This window comes from Diaporthe citri (genome assembly GCF_014595645.1).
Source record: "Diaporthe citri strain NFHF-8-4 chromosome Unknown scaffold_5, whole genome shotgun sequence".
Taxonomy (NCBI): Eukaryota; Fungi; Ascomycota; class Sordariomycetes; order Diaporthales; family Diaporthaceae; genus Diaporthe; species Diaporthe citri.
Window position 1 is genome coordinate 694,006 of NW_025064850.1, and position 17,316 is coordinate 711,321.

General features: G+C 53.4%; 7 protein-coding genes across 7 annotated transcripts; 4 read left to right on the forward strand and 3 right to left on the reverse strand.

Moving 5' to 3' along the window:
* Positions 1-260: 260 nt before the first annotated feature.
* INS49_010907 (uncharacterized protein) lies at positions 261-1,441 on the reverse strand (the record flags this gene model as incomplete). The annotated part of the gene is made up of 2 exons (XM_043171629.1): positions 261-880; positions 940-1,441. 2 exons carry the CDS (start codon positions 1,439-1,441, stop codon positions 261-263), a joined length of 1,122 nt encoding a protein of 373 aa, XP_043023374.1.
* A 421-nt stretch (positions 1,442-1,862) lies between these two features.
* INS49_010908 (uncharacterized protein) lies at positions 1,863-2,171 on the forward strand (the record flags this gene model as incomplete). The annotated part of the gene is made up of 1 exon (XM_043171630.1): positions 1,863-2,171. The coding sequence occupies one exon, from the start codon at positions 1,863-1,865 to the stop codon at positions 2,169-2,171; it is 309 nt and encodes a 102-aa protein (XP_043023375.1).
* Positions 2,172-2,954: 783 nt separating this feature from the next.
* Positions 2,955-5,271, reverse strand: INS49_010909 (uncharacterized protein; the record flags this gene model as incomplete). The annotated part of the gene is made up of 3 exons (XM_043171631.1): positions 2,955-3,443; positions 3,508-4,213; positions 4,286-5,271. 3 exons carry the CDS (start codon positions 5,269-5,271, stop codon positions 2,955-2,957), a joined length of 2,181 nt encoding a protein of 726 aa, XP_043023376.1.
* Positions 5,272-6,576: 1,305 nt separating this feature from the next.
* On the forward strand, positions 6,577-8,376 carry INS49_010910 (uncharacterized protein; the record flags this gene model as incomplete). The annotated part of the gene is made up of 1 exon (XM_043171632.1): positions 6,577-8,376. The coding sequence occupies one exon, from the start codon at positions 6,577-6,579 to the stop codon at positions 8,374-8,376; it is 1,800 nt and encodes a 599-aa protein (XP_043023377.1).
* Positions 8,377-10,135: 1,759 nt separating this feature from the next.
* INS49_010911 (uncharacterized protein) lies at positions 10,136-13,141 on the forward strand (the record flags this gene model as incomplete). The annotated part of the gene is made up of 2 exons (XM_043171633.1): positions 10,136-12,562; positions 13,082-13,141. 2 exons carry the CDS (start codon positions 10,136-10,138, stop codon positions 13,139-13,141), a joined length of 2,487 nt encoding a protein of 828 aa, XP_043023378.1.
* Positions 13,142-14,571: 1,430 nt separating this feature from the next.
* Positions 14,572-15,499, forward strand: INS49_010912 (uncharacterized protein; the record flags this gene model as incomplete). The annotated part of the gene is made up of 3 exons (XM_043171634.1): positions 14,572-14,849; positions 14,908-15,145; positions 15,224-15,499. The coding sequence occupies 3 exons, from the start codon at positions 14,572-14,574 to the stop codon at positions 15,497-15,499; spliced, it is 792 nt and encodes a 263-aa protein (XP_043023379.1).
* A 44-nt stretch (positions 15,500-15,543) lies between these two features.
* INS49_010913 (uncharacterized protein) lies at positions 15,544-16,968 on the reverse strand (the record flags this gene model as incomplete). The annotated part of the gene is made up of 4 exons (XM_043171635.1): positions 15,544-15,578; positions 15,640-15,695; positions 15,781-16,610; positions 16,825-16,968. 4 exons carry the CDS (start codon positions 16,966-16,968, stop codon positions 15,544-15,546), a joined length of 1,065 nt encoding a protein of 354 aa, XP_043023380.1.
* Between the last annotated feature and the right edge of the window lie 348 nt (positions 16,969-17,316).

The window sequence follows — 17,316 nt, forward strand, 5'->3', positions numbered from 1 at the left end:
AACTTTGTGGATACAACAAAAGGCACTACACAAGTCGAACTGTAGATTTAGTACCTATTCATTTATACAAATGTAGTGCAAAAGGAGCTAGTAACATGACATGGAACAAAAAGTCTACCCGACTAGGTATTGTAAGAGTGGGATGGTAGGCTTGTTATATAGACGGTCGAGCGGGACAATAACGGGTCCTGATGCTCTGCCACAACAGACTACAGTGGTGTGACATGATCATTCCCCACACTCTTTACCTTAAGTCCAAATTATACATCCAAAGTGCCGTTGAACTCTTTCAGCGCCCGTAAGGTGCCGTAATACGCCGGCTTCTTGTTAAGATCCTTATCCCACGGCAAAGCATCGCCGAGATTGGGGAAATAGTGCGGCACCCACGAATACTTGTCAGTCCATTCCCAGCCGGTGATGCCTACACACCTCTCGAAGTTGAGGCAAGCCGCTGTCGCGTTGTAGTAGGTCTCTGCCTGCTTGTGGAAGATGGTCGCGTTGCCGGGCGTCAGCACGCTCACGTCCATCTCGTTGATGGCGAAGTCGAGGTCCAGCTCGTCGAGGGTCCTCATCACGGCCACCTGCTCGTCGTAGCTGGGCATGCTCCCGAGCTCGAAGTGCGCCTCCGGTGGCATGCCGCTGAGGTCGTAGTGCGCCTGCAGCCCGACCCCGTCGATCTTGGCCCCGTAGGCGCGGACCATGTTGACGATGTCCACCGTTGCCGAGAACTTGGGGCTGGGCAGCTCGATGGCGAAGTCGTTGTAGTAGAGCTTGACGTCTGGGTCTACCTTCGCCGCTGCGGCAAACGCGATGGGGATGTAGGCTGGCCCGATGGTGTCGTAGAAGACGCTTGAACGCCAGGTGCCGTTCTCTACCACGGCTGGTGTGCCAGGGTCAGCTATTGTACTCCTATGTCTAAGCTGTTCGCTGACTACTAACCTTCATTAACGACGTCCCAGGCATAGCAACTGCCCTTGTAATGTTTGACCACTTCAGTGATGTGGTTCTCGATAATCGAGATCAAGGTAGCATTGTCGAAGCCGCCGTTGACAACCCAGTCAGGGGTTGACAGGTGCCAGAGAAGATTGTGGCAGCGGGTGATCTGCCCATTGGCAGCTGCCAGGCCGGTGATATGGTCGCCCACGGAGAAATCAAAGACGTTGCGCTCTGGCTCTAGCTCGTCCCACTTCATACTGCCCTCCGCGACAAGCTGGCCAAAGTCATGTGTGTTGTTCAGCTGTTTGTAATAGGCGGCGTCTTGTAGAAATTTAGAAGGCTCAGTCGAGGTTCCGAAATAGAGCTTGCCATGGGCCTTTGCGGCGTCATTCAATCCATACTCTCCCGTCTTTTTGGTTTCAGGCAGAGCGGCAGCAGCGTGATGGGAAGAGACCAGATATAGGAGACTGCCGGTGAGCGCAGCAAGTTCACGAATCTGGAACATATTCAGAACGTGTTCCAAGGACAGCAACCTCCAATGAAAGTTGGACTTCTCTTAGACGAGAGTCGCATACGTGGGACCGCGATTGCCATCAGGTATATATACGACACTGGGACACTGCCATTTGTTCTTTACCGCTATTGGCATAAGGTCCGGGGTTCTCCTCATAGGGAGGTGCAACCAAGACTTCCGTTGTGCAAGAGGGGAAGTTTGAAGAAGTGTCTATGCAAATGTTGTACAACAGATAAATCCCGCTGCTAGATTTAGGAAATCAAATTTGGACACTCACTTTGGGTATTCCAGACTGCGATCTCTGGGGGCGAGTGGCTGATTCCGTTCATGGCTCTGTGCTGTAACCGAGGGGATCCCACCTCGACATAAGTTCTGCCCGCGACTGTTGAGATGATACTCAGAAGGTCGTAACATGGAACGGGGAAATTTGTTCCGGTACCTCACCGAACTTGGGAGCATCCCCGTTGCCCACGTCTACCACTGGGGTCCTCCTGGAGATAAACTGCAGCAGCTGGGACCATTCACGGTTGAAGACTTCATGGAAAGTGAGAGCAGGGGTGGTATTCTCAAGAGTCTTTCCAGCAACCAGTCAGATCCTGCTAACCTGTTGAACATCAGCGAGCCAGAGCTCGGTCTCGTCTGCAAGCAGGCGGCTGGTGTTGTGCTGCAGCTTTTGGGCCTGGAGTTCCCTGGTATAACTTCATCACCAAGAGCACTGTAATCCGCGAGTGAACTGTTCGTTCTTCATCTTCACAAATGTGTGGCATGTTATAGGAAGTACCTAGTACGCCTTAATTATGTACTCCCTTGCCAAGCATGCTATACCATGTTATGTGGGAGTCCACTCCAACCCTTGCATCTAGCATTTAGGAGACCTAAATTTAATAGGCCTCCTCCTGGCACATTAAGCCGAGTCATTAGCACGTGGTGGACAAACAGTAACAGTGGAGCTTTCTTGGCATCTGTATATCACAGAATTTGCTAGTGCCAATATTATCCTTCAAGACCCCACTGCTGGTGATGCCCAAGTTCAAATACCGAATCGCTTCGCAGAAATTCAACCACCATAGCCTGGTCCATTATCTCATATGTTGTCGTGTCTTGTGTACTATTGCCTGCTAAATGGAAGTTCATTCGTGAAAAATGGCCCAGTGTACTCTAATCCGCAATGTTCAGGATAACGTCAGACTTGGTGATAAAGACCAGTAGCCAACTGAATAATTCTATCGTTGGAAATTCTTATTCCTACCCCTCGTACCCTCTGGTGTGTTAGATAGATGATTCAGTCAGCTCGCGCCAAAGTTTCCGGGTGGATGCCTTCCAGGCTTGTTCATCGAGCTATTTGCCTTTCAGACTCCAATCCTGAGTGAGAAAAAGTGTCTTCATGAGCCTCTCTGAGATCAGGTCGCTCCCTCTTCTATTTTGGAGGCAAGGCTGGAGTCAGGGATAACATATCTGCAACCGTTGGCTTACTGACATCCTCAAATTTAGAAGAATATGTACCTTAGCCTGTAGCATGGCGAGATACTACCGGAACAATCTCTTGTTCGGCGCTGCTCATGAAATGTCTATTATCTTCTACCGCCGATTCGTTGGACTCTTCTGAGGTCTCACCAGTTGACGGGGGTGATATCGGGGCCGGGTCGAGTTTTTCAGCACTCAATTTTGCATGACCAGTACAAGACGATCCTGAGCCAGTGTGGTAACTATGAGGCAAGTCCCCCATGAGCTCATCAGATTCGGTCATGGGAACGGCATCGAAGTGACCTGCCCATGTCCCTGAGCCGATGCCTTGATAAGCCACCCGTTGGAGTTGTAAGCTCTCCGTTGTCGCCCATTCCAGACGAGCGTATTCCGCAATTTTCTTTCGGCGATATAGAAAGTTCTGGACAGGCTCCAGCGAATAGGACACAATGACGATGATAGTGCCGACCACATAGGTGAAGTAAATCCCGAAGAGGCTGAACGATGTAGACCTTGTGGTCAATATCTTCTGTGGTACAGAGCGGGTTCGTCAGTACTATGCCACCTAGGAATCCAAAACAAATAGTGTTTACCTGGCTGTTGCAGAAGGAATCTTGAATGTATGAGCTCGGTGGATGGATTGTGTAGGGCTGGAGAGCTGCCTCGGTGGGGCCAACGGCAACATCAACCATTCCTGCTTGCATAGACGCAAGACCTATGGACCACCAGCGTTCTACATCAAGTTGCCATTGATTCTCTGCCAATAATCCCATATAACCTTGTCTCATAGAGCTTTGGGAGGATAATGAATATGCTCCGAGTTGTGACAGTGCTCTGAAGATGTCTATGCTTCCCCCATATGCCATGACGCCGGTAAACCATTGAAAGCGCTGGCCAAGAGGGTTATTTTCCACAAACAACTCATCATTCTCTATGGCTTCCTCGGAAATATTGAAAACACTGGCTGAATGGAACTGGTAATCGTAGAAGCCCTTTAAGGGCCCACAATGGTTTTCATCGACGTTGCAGATCTGAAACTGCTGCAAGCAGCCAAGGGGTGAGGCTGCTTCGTCCGGAGTATAAGCCACCTCATCAGTAGAGTTTGGAGACAACCATCGCCATGTTTCACTTGGGACCGTTCCGCGATACCACGGATCAGTGGTCTTCTCCGAGTACCAGACGCCATTTCCCACAAGAAAGGCGATCGTCAAGTCTCCGTCGTCTCGAAAGAGCTCGGAAATTGGATTGAAGTCTGAGGTATCCACGATGGCCCCGTTTAGAGGTTTTGCTTGTATTACTCTGCCGAAAATAGGGTGTTCAGGCAATTGAGTTCTTTAGAGTATGGTGAGGTTCGGGGGTACTTGGACTTACGCCACCTGAAGGTTTTTACCTCTTGATTTAGTGTGGTCGCTAATTCTGGGATACTGGGAGTTCAGACCTGGAGCCTGATAGGTGAAATCCTGGTACTTGAATATTTGTTGTGGCCCGTAGTAGTACCTTGTGAAATTCCCCGAGGGAAGCGTAATGTTATCCGAATAATTCTCTGTCACCAAAGGTGCGCATGTAAGTGTACTCCGAAACAGGACGCGTTCACTTCTGGGAGCGTTGATGCCAAGGAATTGACTGCTATCAATGTGGCCAGTATCCAGATGTATATTCGAGGTATTGCTTCGGCAGATTCCACGGTCAAAAGGACACGGTGCATTGCGGTCAATGATACTGGGAAGCGTTGGCTGGACAAAAGTCGTACAGTCGAAGGCGCGAGATATGTTCACAGAATAGCATTGCTGCGCGTAATTTGCGGCGTTGGATAAGCCGTTGGAATCGTGGAAAAGCACAGCATTTCCCGGAGCATCATCACCTGCATTGATAATTCCGCAGCGAGATCCGTCCAGGAGGACCTCCTTGCTGATGCCCGTCGATAGTTGTGATGAGAAGCCTCCGGCTACAGTAAAGGCTGCAGCGCATATGACGGCTGTAAGGATGACTGGCATCGCACGAGCCAATAGCCGATCGGCGACCCTGCGCCATGTCCATATTAGCTGAAGGATGATCCACAGGCCAGAGGGTGCAGAAGCTGAGTTTCGGAGAATTGCTTGTCGTTGATGATGGACGGCGTCACGCGGCTCCGGGGTAGAGAATTTGTTGTGTGCGATGAAACATAGAATACGCCAAAAGCGCGCTGAAACCATGCTGATGAAGAATGCGGTAAATGCTAGGAGATAGTTTCCATCAGCGCGAGACAAAGTGAGCGTCGCTCCCATGACGGGTCCTCGTGACCAGTTTGTCCAAATGCCATGATATACCATATACTCTGCGGATGGCACTGCACCTTTCCAGGCTGTCGAGTCAGACATTTTGAGAGTATGCCCCAGTTAGAGGTAAGTTTTGGCATGAAAGATCTTCATAGGAGTGACACTGGTGTTGATGACATGGAATGTTACTGTGCGCGACGACTGGACCGTGGTGGTGTTTGCTGTACTTAAGTATTCCTGGAGTACGCCTGTGACACTCTAGTATGCGATGGGAATCAATTCTTATCTAGCATATCTCAGGACCTAGTATTTGTGCGACAAAACGGGGCAGCCTTGTCATCTTGGGGCCTCTGGATTGTCTGCCTTGAATTTATCCGCATGCACACCACGACCTTCACGAGGTTCCACCAGCAGCAGTCGACGTGAACTATTGGGCTCGTGTATCACGTGGGGGCCCGTGAATAATTGCCAGTTCATGGGACGACGAATACAATCTCTGCATCTAAATTTACACCTGCACCCAGCATCCAGCTGAACGCGCCAAACCATTTGATGTGCTATCCGACAGCGTTTGACCATCTGATGGCAGCCAACTTGTATATGAGTGGGTGATACTGCAGATGTTCACAGCCATGCCAGGCGCAGCCCCACGCGCAGCAATGCCCGAAACGAGGCAAACTGTGGGCTAGGCATAGCTGGCCTGCGCCCCAAGGGCTGAACGAGCTTAGCATCTCCTGTACCCCCAGACCACCTGGACATCCCCTTCTGAGCTTACCGAGCAGCAGGGCGCGGGACGGCGCGAATGACACGTGCATCTTGCGAAGATGTCGAGGCCTCGTGGCTGCCATTCTTCAAGCTCTTTTACGCAAAAGTACCTGGTACCTCAGACGCTCATGGAGTGGTGGTTGTCACACAGTCGCACTGCCCTTTCGCAACGTTCCCGAGACTGCCCCGTTTCGCAGCAGTCTGTCCCGTAAATAAGCCGCCATTAAAAGTTTGCACCAATAGTTGTGTGCATATGCAGAGGCTGACTGATCATCTTCAGCCTCACGATAACTACTGCATGGTTGCACTACGTCGCACTGCGTGGACTGTCGCAGTTGTCATATATTTTGAGCGAGAGGCTGCTTACTTCTTTCTGCGCGAACTTTACCAGGTTAAATCTTCCAATTGAATGCTCAACCTTGAGCACAAATTTCTTCTCCGCTGTACAGTTCACTCTATTTTGATTTCATAATCCAGGCCAAGTTAAGTCGAGGTAAAAAGTTCACCCAGCCAAACATCCAAAACAAATCTGACCAAAGACGAGGTGGGCTCAAGGTACAGAAAGCTTTGTGAAAGTCATCTCCTGACAAACCATTCAGGCCCTGCTAAACCCGACCAAAACTGTCCCATACACCAGACACAATGGTCCAACCTTCTTTCGAAATGCGCGTGAGAGGGATCCGCTTACCTGGCTCTGATGCGGACCTCGCTTCCGGGAGCCTTCTGGCTGAGAGAGGCGAAGATGGAGAACAGCAGCACGACTCTCGGTCTCTCTGCACGGCTTATATCGCGAAAAGCCCGGCCCTATCGTTGTCGTTTGGTGCTGGTATTATCATGGTCTTCGCAGCCATCTGCTTCACCTTCTGGCTGAGTAGACAAACATTCACCTGCCCGGAGTGGGCAGTCGACTGCCATGTTGTCGATTCCGTGGCATACATCCGTAACAATATCACGCAAGTCCAGAGTATCGTGGCAATATTATACACCCTCGGACTCAGCGCTCTCGCCTACTCGGTCTGCGCTTTCGCCGAGACAGCTACTTGGCCGTTGATAAAGCAACAGAGCTTTACTTTGCGGGAGTTGGATACGCATCTTTCCGCGTGTCGAGGATCCGTGCCGTCGATTCCTCTCGCAGTATGTTCAATTCGGACTGGTGAGACAGCACTTGTCCTGACAGTGCTTGCGTTCACGATTTTGGGCAATTTGGCGTCCCCTGCCCTTGTTGGACACGTCTACAATAAAGTCAACGAGACCATTATCTTGCAGAGTAACTATACCCCCGGCGGCGGTGTAGAGGGGCGGTTTTCGCAAGTTAATCCTCCCACGTCATTCGTCCCACTAGCCGCCCAATTCTATTCGTCTTGGTCAATCGGCATCTCGGACGAGCCCATGCCCGAGCACCGCGATTGGTATATTCAACGTTCGTCGTTGTCAAAACGCGGAAACTTCACAGCCCATGCTGTGAGGTTAGAGAAATCCATCACATGCCAGGGCTACAGACTCGACCAAGATTCTAGCGCGGATCTCACTTTCGAAACCAACATGGCTGTGCACAATCCCCGCGACCATGCTGACAATCACTCAGCTACTGTTCTCCTTCGAGACGTAGCGCAATTTACCACCTGGGTGTACGACTACGAGTTCATATCGGTTAATCGCACCCGCGCCACAGTAGTGTTCGCCGCTCTGAATGGCAAGATTGACCAAGGAACCTGGACTAATATTCAAGGCTCCGAACTGGTCTCCGGAGCCTCGGCCGTTGCGTGTGACATTGAGGTCGGTTTTGTGAATGGTATTTTGAAAGTTGGCGACACGCAAGACCTCAACACGGTGTTTTTCGACTCAAACAGGCTGAATGCGGTGGAGACCATCCATGACGATTGGCCTTCGCCTGACAAGAGCCTCAACGAGGTCCTATTATGGTTCGCTGTGGCTCCTGTGCTCTGTGGGACGTCCCGAGCCGGTATGCAGCCCACATTTTTCAACGCATCCAATCAGTATTACACTTCGCACTTGCCTATCGTTGACACCAGCACGAATGTAATAAAACAAAACAACTGGACAACTGCAGGTATCCAACATTATATTAACATCTCCATTGGTGCGGTCACCCTTGCAACGGCGCAATTCTATGCCCTCAACGAAACATTAATACACACCCAGTTCATACAAGCGAAATTGGACCGTTCCAGACCTTTCTTGCTCTTGATTCTCCCGTTGCTTGGCATAGCTTCTGCCACCGCTCTGGCCACCTGGAACTCATGGGCCCACCGGAGATATCGCGTCACGCCTGTGCGCGCGGCTGGGTTGGCGGAAGTGGCGGAAAGTTCGAAGATATTTGAGTTCAGAAAGATGGTTGATGAGGACAAGCAATTCGCAGAGAGGCGGTTGAAGCTTGCTGGAGGAATGAGTGCTGCTGCGGGTGGTCTGGTTCCGATATGACCATGGGTGTCAAAAACAAGACCCGGGTGCTCGTGTCAAGAGGGCTAGCAACTCCTTGCTTGCCCCAAGGCTCAGCAGGATTATGAGGGTAGCCTCAGGAGTTAACAGACCATCAGCGTCGTTAACAAAGCCGGAGAGGGTGGTCTAGACGAAGTCACTATGTAAAGGCTGGATTGACCTGAGATATGAAGTTCGGGTCGAACGTCTGCGTTGGACCCGGGTAGCGCACATGGTAGCGTGGCAAGCAGGAAAGGCCATGAAAATGTATTCATGTACTTGGTTAAAGTATCATTAATGAATCATCTGGACTTGCTCCCAAAATATACCATTTAGCTGCCTGGCTGTTACAAGTTACCCTCTTTTATTATGCTTAAATGATGGATGGGACATAAGAGAGTAAAAGTACTTTAGGCCCGTTAACGTGGCCGTTTCCGGGTGCCTTTTTTCTTTAGTGGCCTAGCTATCGGACAACGCACCTAAAACTCTGTCACAGCCACTTAATGTTGCAATCATGAAATGAAGGAAATTGAGAGGTATGGCTAGCAGAGTACTCAAATGAAGCCCATGTGTGACTGCTAAGAAATGATGGGATCAGAGAGCAGATTTATTGTCCGCTAGCACTCTGCTCATGCATGGACAGGATTCATCTGAAGTCCGTTAAGGTAATCAGTTCCTGGATTTGATTCCACAGTTGAATTCAAGGATACCCAGATTCTCGTCATGGCCGTGGAGACCCCCAAGGACTGCAGAGTGATTACCCGAGTGGGGCCAATAACGTACCTGGCAGATCTATGGGGTTGCCTCCAGCCGAGCTCCGCCCCTGTCCGTTGCGTCACCGATAGAGTGGCTGGGGTTGCCCCCAAAGAGGCAACGGGTGGGCTGGGCTGGTATGCATCTCAGCAATTGGCAGAATGTGTTCATGTCCCCAGTATCTGATGTATCTGATCAGAGGATATATACATGGTGAGTCCATTTTTCATTGCATTATGGAAAGGGGCAAAGAAGTAGGTAGACTGGTACCAGTATGTCAATGACAGTCACTGCAAATAAACATCGGATAAGCCAGCTTATCGATAGTCAGAGGTTGGAGGTGAATACCTCTGCTGGCATGATGAGGTACAGGAGTAGCAGTGACGGGATAGCATGTGACAGAGGTAGTCCCTGCTCACCTGCATGTAGCTCACACATCCCCGAGACAGATCCAAGCTCCCCAGTCACTGGGATGTGGGCTGCGTGGGCTGCCTGTTTCCTACCTAGGTAGTGCAGGTTGACTTGACCTGACTTGCCTCACTCTGCCTCGCCCTGCCCCCAGGGAATGGCGACGTGCAGTTGCATACAACCAGCAACCTCGCATCCCCGGCCAAGCTTTATTGTATCACCTGAACCCACCTATCTGCATTGCTGGCTTGCAGTGTTACCTCTGACGACCTTCTGTTCAATTCCTACCTCGACGGGTCTACTTACTTTCCTCGTTCCTTCAATCCCCCTTCTAACCCCTCACGCGAACCACCCACGACCAGACCTCCAACCAGGGCAAGCCCAGCCTCACCACAAGCATCGCAAGCCAGCCAGTTGCTGCTTGCCCTCTCCAATAGTCTCCCACGCAGACGTACAGCTTTCCGAACGTCCACCGCTTCGCCGATTGCCAGAGACTCGTCGCGCAGGACTGCCGTCCCGGTCCCGAGTCTCGCGGAAGCGCCAACGAGACGAAGATCCGCTGTCCATGAGCCCCTCGTCGCGCGAGGCCGCTGCTTAAGAAATGGTGACACGAAAGCCGCTGCCGGACAATGCTGTTGTCCACCCGCACGTCGCGCCGAGCTCGAACCTGGAGGGCACAGACGCTGACCTCCCGACGGCTGCCAAGTCTCAGGCCCTTCCTGGGCAGACACCTGTCGACGATGCCGCGGACCTGTCAGATACCGATAGCTGGGAGCGGGATACTGACAGCGAAGACGAAGAAGAAACACCAGCTAATACGCAGCATGAATCAACGAAAGAGAAGGGGATCGCCGGTGCAGAAAATGGCGATGTGGCAGACAAGGACAGCGGTGGCAGCTCCAGTGTACTGCAGCCGGCTGTGACAGGAGACTCGGACCTCAATACAACACCAGTGATTCACTCTTCTACGTCCGGGCCCGAGACAGGGGAAACGAACCCTTTCAGGAGGAAGATGTCAATGTCAAATGGACAACGCGGTGCCGCAGTGCCAACAACACCCAGTGAGGCACCTCCGATGCCTCCATCGGACGCCTTTGCGAAGCTGGATCTCGACGAGACGAGCACAAACCCCTGGCAACCTGCGCTGGGTGAAAATAAGTCTCTGGCGCCGCCAACGCTGACGACTACGGCAGACCAAGAACCAGACCAGCACGTATGGGCATCTCAAGTGCCGTCCAGAGCAGCATCGACTGGCCCAGCCTCGAACTCTCCAGCAATACAGTCGCCTACCCCAGAGGAGAAGGGCACTTGGGCCGATGACCTTCCTGAGAAGTCGTCCATCGCGGTACCACCGTCTTTTAGAACGTCTCTCGAAGACCAAAAGCTAGAACAAGACAGCCATGCTTGGGACGATGTGGCGACCTTAGACAAGGGGAAAGCACCTGAGAAGCCTCCTCTGGCCACCGAAACGGCCTCAGAGGGCTCACGCGAAGTTGAGGAGGGCCTGATTGACATAGGGCACGATCCCAGTCCTGGTCCATCGGGGCAAACATCTCAAGCCCACGGGCAATCCGAGGAAGCTGCACCTTCGCTGCCCCCTAGGCAGTCAGAGAAAGCTCTGACCTTGGTTCCCGGGCCGCCAGCTACCGGGAGGACAGAAACCTACCAGATCAAGAACATCACTTGGCACGATGCTAACGCGGCCAACACCATGCGGAAATCCCCGATTCTCGTGCAGAATGCGAATGGGCCATGTCCGCTGATGGCGCTTGTTAATGCTCTTACTTTAACGACTCCTACGGATGCGGGGGATGCAGTTCTTGTCAACACTCTGAAGACGAGAGAACAAATCAGCCTCGACCTTCTACTTAACGCCGTTTTTGATGAGCTCATGTCTGAGCGGAGAATAACGTCTGATCAGTCTTTGCCTGACATCACCGAGCTCTATGCATTTCTGAAGGGTCTACACACTGGGATGAACGTCAACCCCCGATTCATACCAACAGAAGAGACTGAGAAAGCCTTCAAACGGACTTCTTTAACTCACCTTCATCCCACTGAGAGGGGGGAACTCATCCCGGGCACGTTCGAAGATACGAAAGAGATGTCATTCTACAGGACCTTCCGAATACCTCTAATCCACGGGTGGCTGCCGCCGCAGTCAGAACCTGTGTATGAAGCTCTGAAACGCCATGCCGAGTCGTACGAGGATGCTCAAAATATTCTGTTCAGAGAAGAGGAGCTGGAAGACAAGCTGAGCAGCACGTCTGGCGCAGGCCTCTCCGAGGAGGAGCAGGGCATCTACCAGGACATCCTGAGCATCAAGTCCTTCCTTTACACAGCCGCGACGCAGCTTACGCCCTGGGGCCTCGAGGTTATCACCAAGGCAATGCGCCCAGGCTCTGTGGCAATTCTCTTCAGAAATGATCATTTCTCTACCTTGTACCGGCACCCACAGACCCTCCAGATGTTTGCGCTTGTCACCGACGCTGGTTATGCGGGACATGATGAGATTGTTTGGGAGTCCTTGGTAGACGTCAATGGCGAGAGCTCTGAGTTCTTCTCTGGCGATTTCCTCGTGGTTGGTGGTCCGGCGCAGAGTGAAGAGTATGCGGCATCGGGCAGCGCGTCCGCATCAAATAAACAGAAGGAATGGACCACTGTTCAGAGCAAGGGAGGGAAGAAGCGCGAAGTCGAAGCACCGCCGATGTCACCTAAGGAGCAGGAGGACCGTGACCTGGCACTAGCTCTCCAGCTGCAAGAGGAAGAAGACCAACGTCATCGTACAGAGCAAGCTCAGCGACGCAGAGAAACCCAGCTCTCCGAACAGTTTATCGAGCAGCAAGCAGTGCGCCAAGGTCCCGTGGGCCTTCGACAGACCAACAGCAACAGTAACAACAGCGGCAGTAGCAACAACAACGTGCCCGTCAACACAGGCCGACGGCCGTCGACCGCCAGAGGTGGTGCCAGTGCCAATGCCAGCCGCGGAGGAGCTCAGAATGCTTCCCCTCGACCAGCCCAGCAGCAAGTACGTCCACTCGTACCTCCCGTATTGCGCTCGCGGGGCGTCAGTCGTCCTGCTGACGAAGGCAACGATGATGCGCCACCATCATATGAGGACGCTGCTCGACAGAGTCCGTATCTTCCACCTGCCGGACATCCAAGTCACCCAGCCTCGAGCTCGACCCCATCAGTAGCTAGCGCCACGCAAAGTTTGAACAACCCGAGACTGCCTGGGTCGCGAGCGCCAGGGATTGCATCTGGGTCGAGCCCTGGAGGACAATCCCCCGGCGGTTATCGAAGGGGAACGAATCCAGGCTACAGACAAGGTGTCCCGCCTACTGCAGCCGGCGGGGGCGGGGGCAGCAGAGATAAGGACTGTGTTGTTATGTAGGGACGTAATAACGACGCACAAAGGAGAGGAAGCCAAGGCAAAGAGCAGGGGCTGAGGTCCGAGATCCGCGAAATGCGTGGGCGCTTGCGGTCTACCATGCGAAGACGCTCATCCTCTGGCGCCAGAGGGGCCTAAGCACCCGCTGACGAACAGACGGGCTGGGGAAAGGTCCAAAGCGGCATTCGGTGCTTTCACAGCAAGGCAAGGCAGTAGCAAGGAGGGGAACATGGGTATGCATGGCGTTTGAGGGGTTATCAGGTCGGGGTCCGGGTCGGCTCCATGAGTACATAGCAACATTCTTTGATGCGATGCCGCACTGGCGGCGACGTGTCGTAGCATCGCTACTCAAAATCAATTGAAGGCATATCTGGGGTTGTAGCCCGTCGCCTGAGAAGAGCCATGGAGGAGGAACGAGAGTCCCATTTCCACTCTAGTCTCTCCTAGTCTGTGACCAGAAGTGGCTCGTGATTAATGAATAGTGTCTTACGGGCCACGTCGTATTGTTTTTTTTTTAACGCTGGGTGTTTAAGCGTTTATCATTGTGAAGGGACTGGATGCATATTGCTTAAGAAGCATATGTGTGCAGATCAAAAACGAGACCACTTACGGGCCACGGCTTTAACCCCAGTGATCGCCTTGTTGGGTTGACTCATACGTCTTCGGCTGGTTCGACGGTCAACCTCTGCCTTTCTCAATTGCTCCCAAAACAGTCTACCAGCGGCGCATGTAAGCTCGCATCCCATCTCAGACCGGATTTCGCCTGGAGCGGTATGAGTTGGATCTGGGCGAACCATTCGTATTTTACCACTTCACGTGGTATAGTTTTTCATCCAGGGCTACAATTGTCTTACTGACCATGGTTCGGCCAGGTTGAATAGATTGATCGAAAGCGATGACGTGGACCTCAGATCCAACGAAGAGAACCAAGAAAGGCCAGAGTCCTTAGCAAGGCAATTTAGATGCCTAAGAGCATGGCTCATACTCCTCGAAGCTTTTCGAACCCCACCCGGCCAACATTCTCCTAAGGTTCCTGAACGATGCTTTCGCTAGAGCGCCGACTAGGGACAAGGCATCCGCACTATTCTGTCATGAACTCGATCGAATCCTTCTCGAAGTTGTTTAGCTCGGCCACAAAGTCATGTGATGTGTCTCATACAGTCGACGATCTGCCACCGCCGTGGAATGGCGAGACAAGCCTCACTAGTGTACACATGGGCACCTGTCAAACCTCGAGGCCAAGCCCCCCGACCTCAACGCCGGATCTTCGAGAAGAACACTAGAAGGACTTAAAGTTGGCAATGCCTCGGGCGGACTGGCGCCAGGTCAGAGCCGCTCCGTCTGGGGAATCCGGGGCTGCGTGCTCATTGGCTCAGGGTAACTAGGTGATGGCTTCGAGTGAGTAGGAGGAGTTATGACGTCCTTGGTGCCTCGCCGCCACTCACGAGGTTGATTCTGGAAAGCAGCTAGAAGATGATGAGGGCGTCTATTTAACGATGGCTCGTTCCACCGCTGCGGATCTTGTGCTCTGCTGAAGGTTCTATCATCCAAGATTCACCTGTTTTGGGAGAACTTGTACTAAGGGAATGTTAAAACACTCGCAGCTCATACTTCAAGATATAAGAAGTGTATACCAGAAGCCCAAGATGCAATTCAACATTATCAGCCTCATGGCACCTGTCCTGACACCCGTCTTCGTGAGCGCGACACCCATCGCCTCACCCAGGGGCGGAGGTGGTGGATTCAGTGGTGGGGGCTTTGGAGGAGGTTTTGGTGGCGGCAGAGGAGGTGGAAGCCTTGGGGGCTCTTCCGGAGGCGGCTTCAAAGGCTACTCTGGAGGTGGCCGCTCTGGCTCGACTTCGTCCTCGTCCTCTAGCGGTAGCTTCGCCGCAGGAGCTGCCACAGGGTACGTCGGAGGTATCTGGTACGCTCTCTTTTCCTCTACAAGTATGCTCTCTTTTGCCCTTGCTGACACCTCGCAGGGTTGGCCATGGCCCGTTCACTGGAGGAGCGGGTGGCGGGTCGTCCGGCGAGGGGCCACCGGCCGACTGCCTCGTCGCAAAGGCCGTGAACAAGGAGCTCAAGCCGAGCGTGGACTGCTTCTACTCCTGGGAGCACTGGCACGAGGACAACTTCCTCTTCTACGTGATACGAATCACGCCCACCGGCCAGAACAGCGAGGGCTGGGCCAAGGGCGTGCGGGACAACATCAAGGGCGAGGTAAATCCAAACCCCCCCCCTCTCCCCGGCTTCAACAAGCCGAAACCTCTTCTGGGATACGTTCTGACTCGCACGCAGTGTGGCTCCGGCCATATTAACTACTTCGATGCCGATCGGTGGCACAACACCAACGAGGACTTTGGCGAGCCGCGCAAGATCAACGGCACCACGTTCCACGGGCTCGAGATGACCGTCCCGCTGGGCAAGTGGAGCGCGGGCGAGGACGAGAAGAGCTGCGTCACTTCCGCGATCAAGAAGGCTTCTTGTGGTGTTGACCTCACTTTTACCAACGGGACTTGCTACCGGAAGCCAGGAACCCTGCTTGTGCCTATCACTATCCCGGGTCAAGTCTGACCGTAGACACGTCTCCTGACTGGATCATCTGATGAGAAAGATCATTACTGGTGGTCTTGAGGTCGGGCAAGTCTGCCGGCTGGTATTTTGGACAGTTAGGCGATCAGGGAGAAGAACCTACACTCGCGCACATTTCGTACCAATCTTAGTAATTCCATGCTGAGGCACAAGATTCAGGCTGCTAAAGCGCACAAACCTACACACTGGGAAATTAGAAGCCTGAAACAAAGAGAAATAAATCTTATCACCCAGCGATTGATCTCTTTTCCCCAGGCTTCGACCAGGAATCGAAGCCGGACATCTCCTGCTCCACCGCGTTCAAGCCAAAAGCATACGCCCCATCATCGTGAACCGTCGTCCGCCTCATATCCCTCTTGAACTTGCCCTCAAACGGCCCGCTCGTCGCCCTGTGCAGGACCGCCCTGTTGTCCCAGATGACCAGGTCCCCAGGGCTCTCCCAGCTCACAGACGTGACGTACTTGGGCTGGGTGGCGTGGGCATTCAGCTTCTTCACCAGCTCGTCCGACTCGGCCCTGTCCATCCCCTCGATGTGGCTCAGGTGGTGCCCCACGTACAGGCTCATCCTCTCGGACGGCTCGTGGACCTGCGCCACCCTGTGCCGGGCCATCGGCCCCGCCTCCGGGTCGAGGTCCTTGAAGTACTCGGGGTCCGCCAGCTTGCGCGAGTGGCTGATGGAGTGCGCGCCGGCCAGGCCCGCGTCCCCACCGGCCCCGAGCAGCCGCGCCCGCGTCTCCTGGTCCAGCTCGTCCCACGCCGTCCGCGCGTCCGCAAACTCGGTCTCGCCGCCCTCGCCCGCGGGCGGGATGACCACCGCCCGCAGGAGCGAGTACGAGGCGCGCCTCGGGTTGAAGCTGCTGTCCACGTGGAACAGGGAGTTGCCCTTGTTGTAGTGCGCGCGCGGGTGGTCCGCCGGCACGATCTCGCCGTCGGCGTCGAGGTTGCCCGCGTCGAAGAGCTCGAGGAGCTCGTAGCGGAGCTTGCGGCCGGGCGTCAGGTACCGCTTGATGTTGTCGAGCTCGCCGAACCTCCTGCTGAAGGCGACGTGGCTGTCGTCCGTTAGGCCGGTGCGGCGGAAGACGGCGAAGCCATACTGCGCCATGGTTAGACAATCCTAAGACAGCGAATTCTGGTGTGGTATTTGGTTGTATTATCCCGCGCAGACAGGGATGCCCTTGTCGTTTCGTAGTTTGCATCTAGATTCGTCCGCCGCTCTCTTCTCTTCATGTCCCGTATCGTGACATTGGCACAACTGAAGCCACCCCTGGACAAGAACCACATGTGGAATCAGGTCAGTGATTTCGTACCTTGCTCAACGCAGACTTTATCTCAGCAAATTGCGCCTCGGATAGATTTTCGAAATCTACTCCTTCGATCTCGGCTCCAAACGTAGGATGGAGCTCTTTTATCGCGAGCCCCTCAGCCGAAGGTTCTTGGACGACGCCTGGCATTTTTCAGGTTTGTCTTGTTTAGATGTACGTATGTGTGCGAGTAGTGGCTGCAAGTTGTTGACTGATCGCCAAACGAACAATACGCAAGGATCGGAGGCCCTTCAACGACCTTTATAAAATGTTCTCTTCCCTGTTGTCCCGTCTGCTAATGCGGGCATGTAGTAGAGCAAAGTGCCGGATGACACCGGCGCGGGGTGCGGGGCGCGCTCTGCCTCAATGGCTGGCCGATTCCATGCCGTAGGAGTAACTATCCAGCCTAGGACAAGATTGCCGTTTCATTAAGTGAGAGAGGGCATTGCCAGGAACGATGTTTCAATTTCTCTGGAGAAATGTAAGCCCGGCCATGGC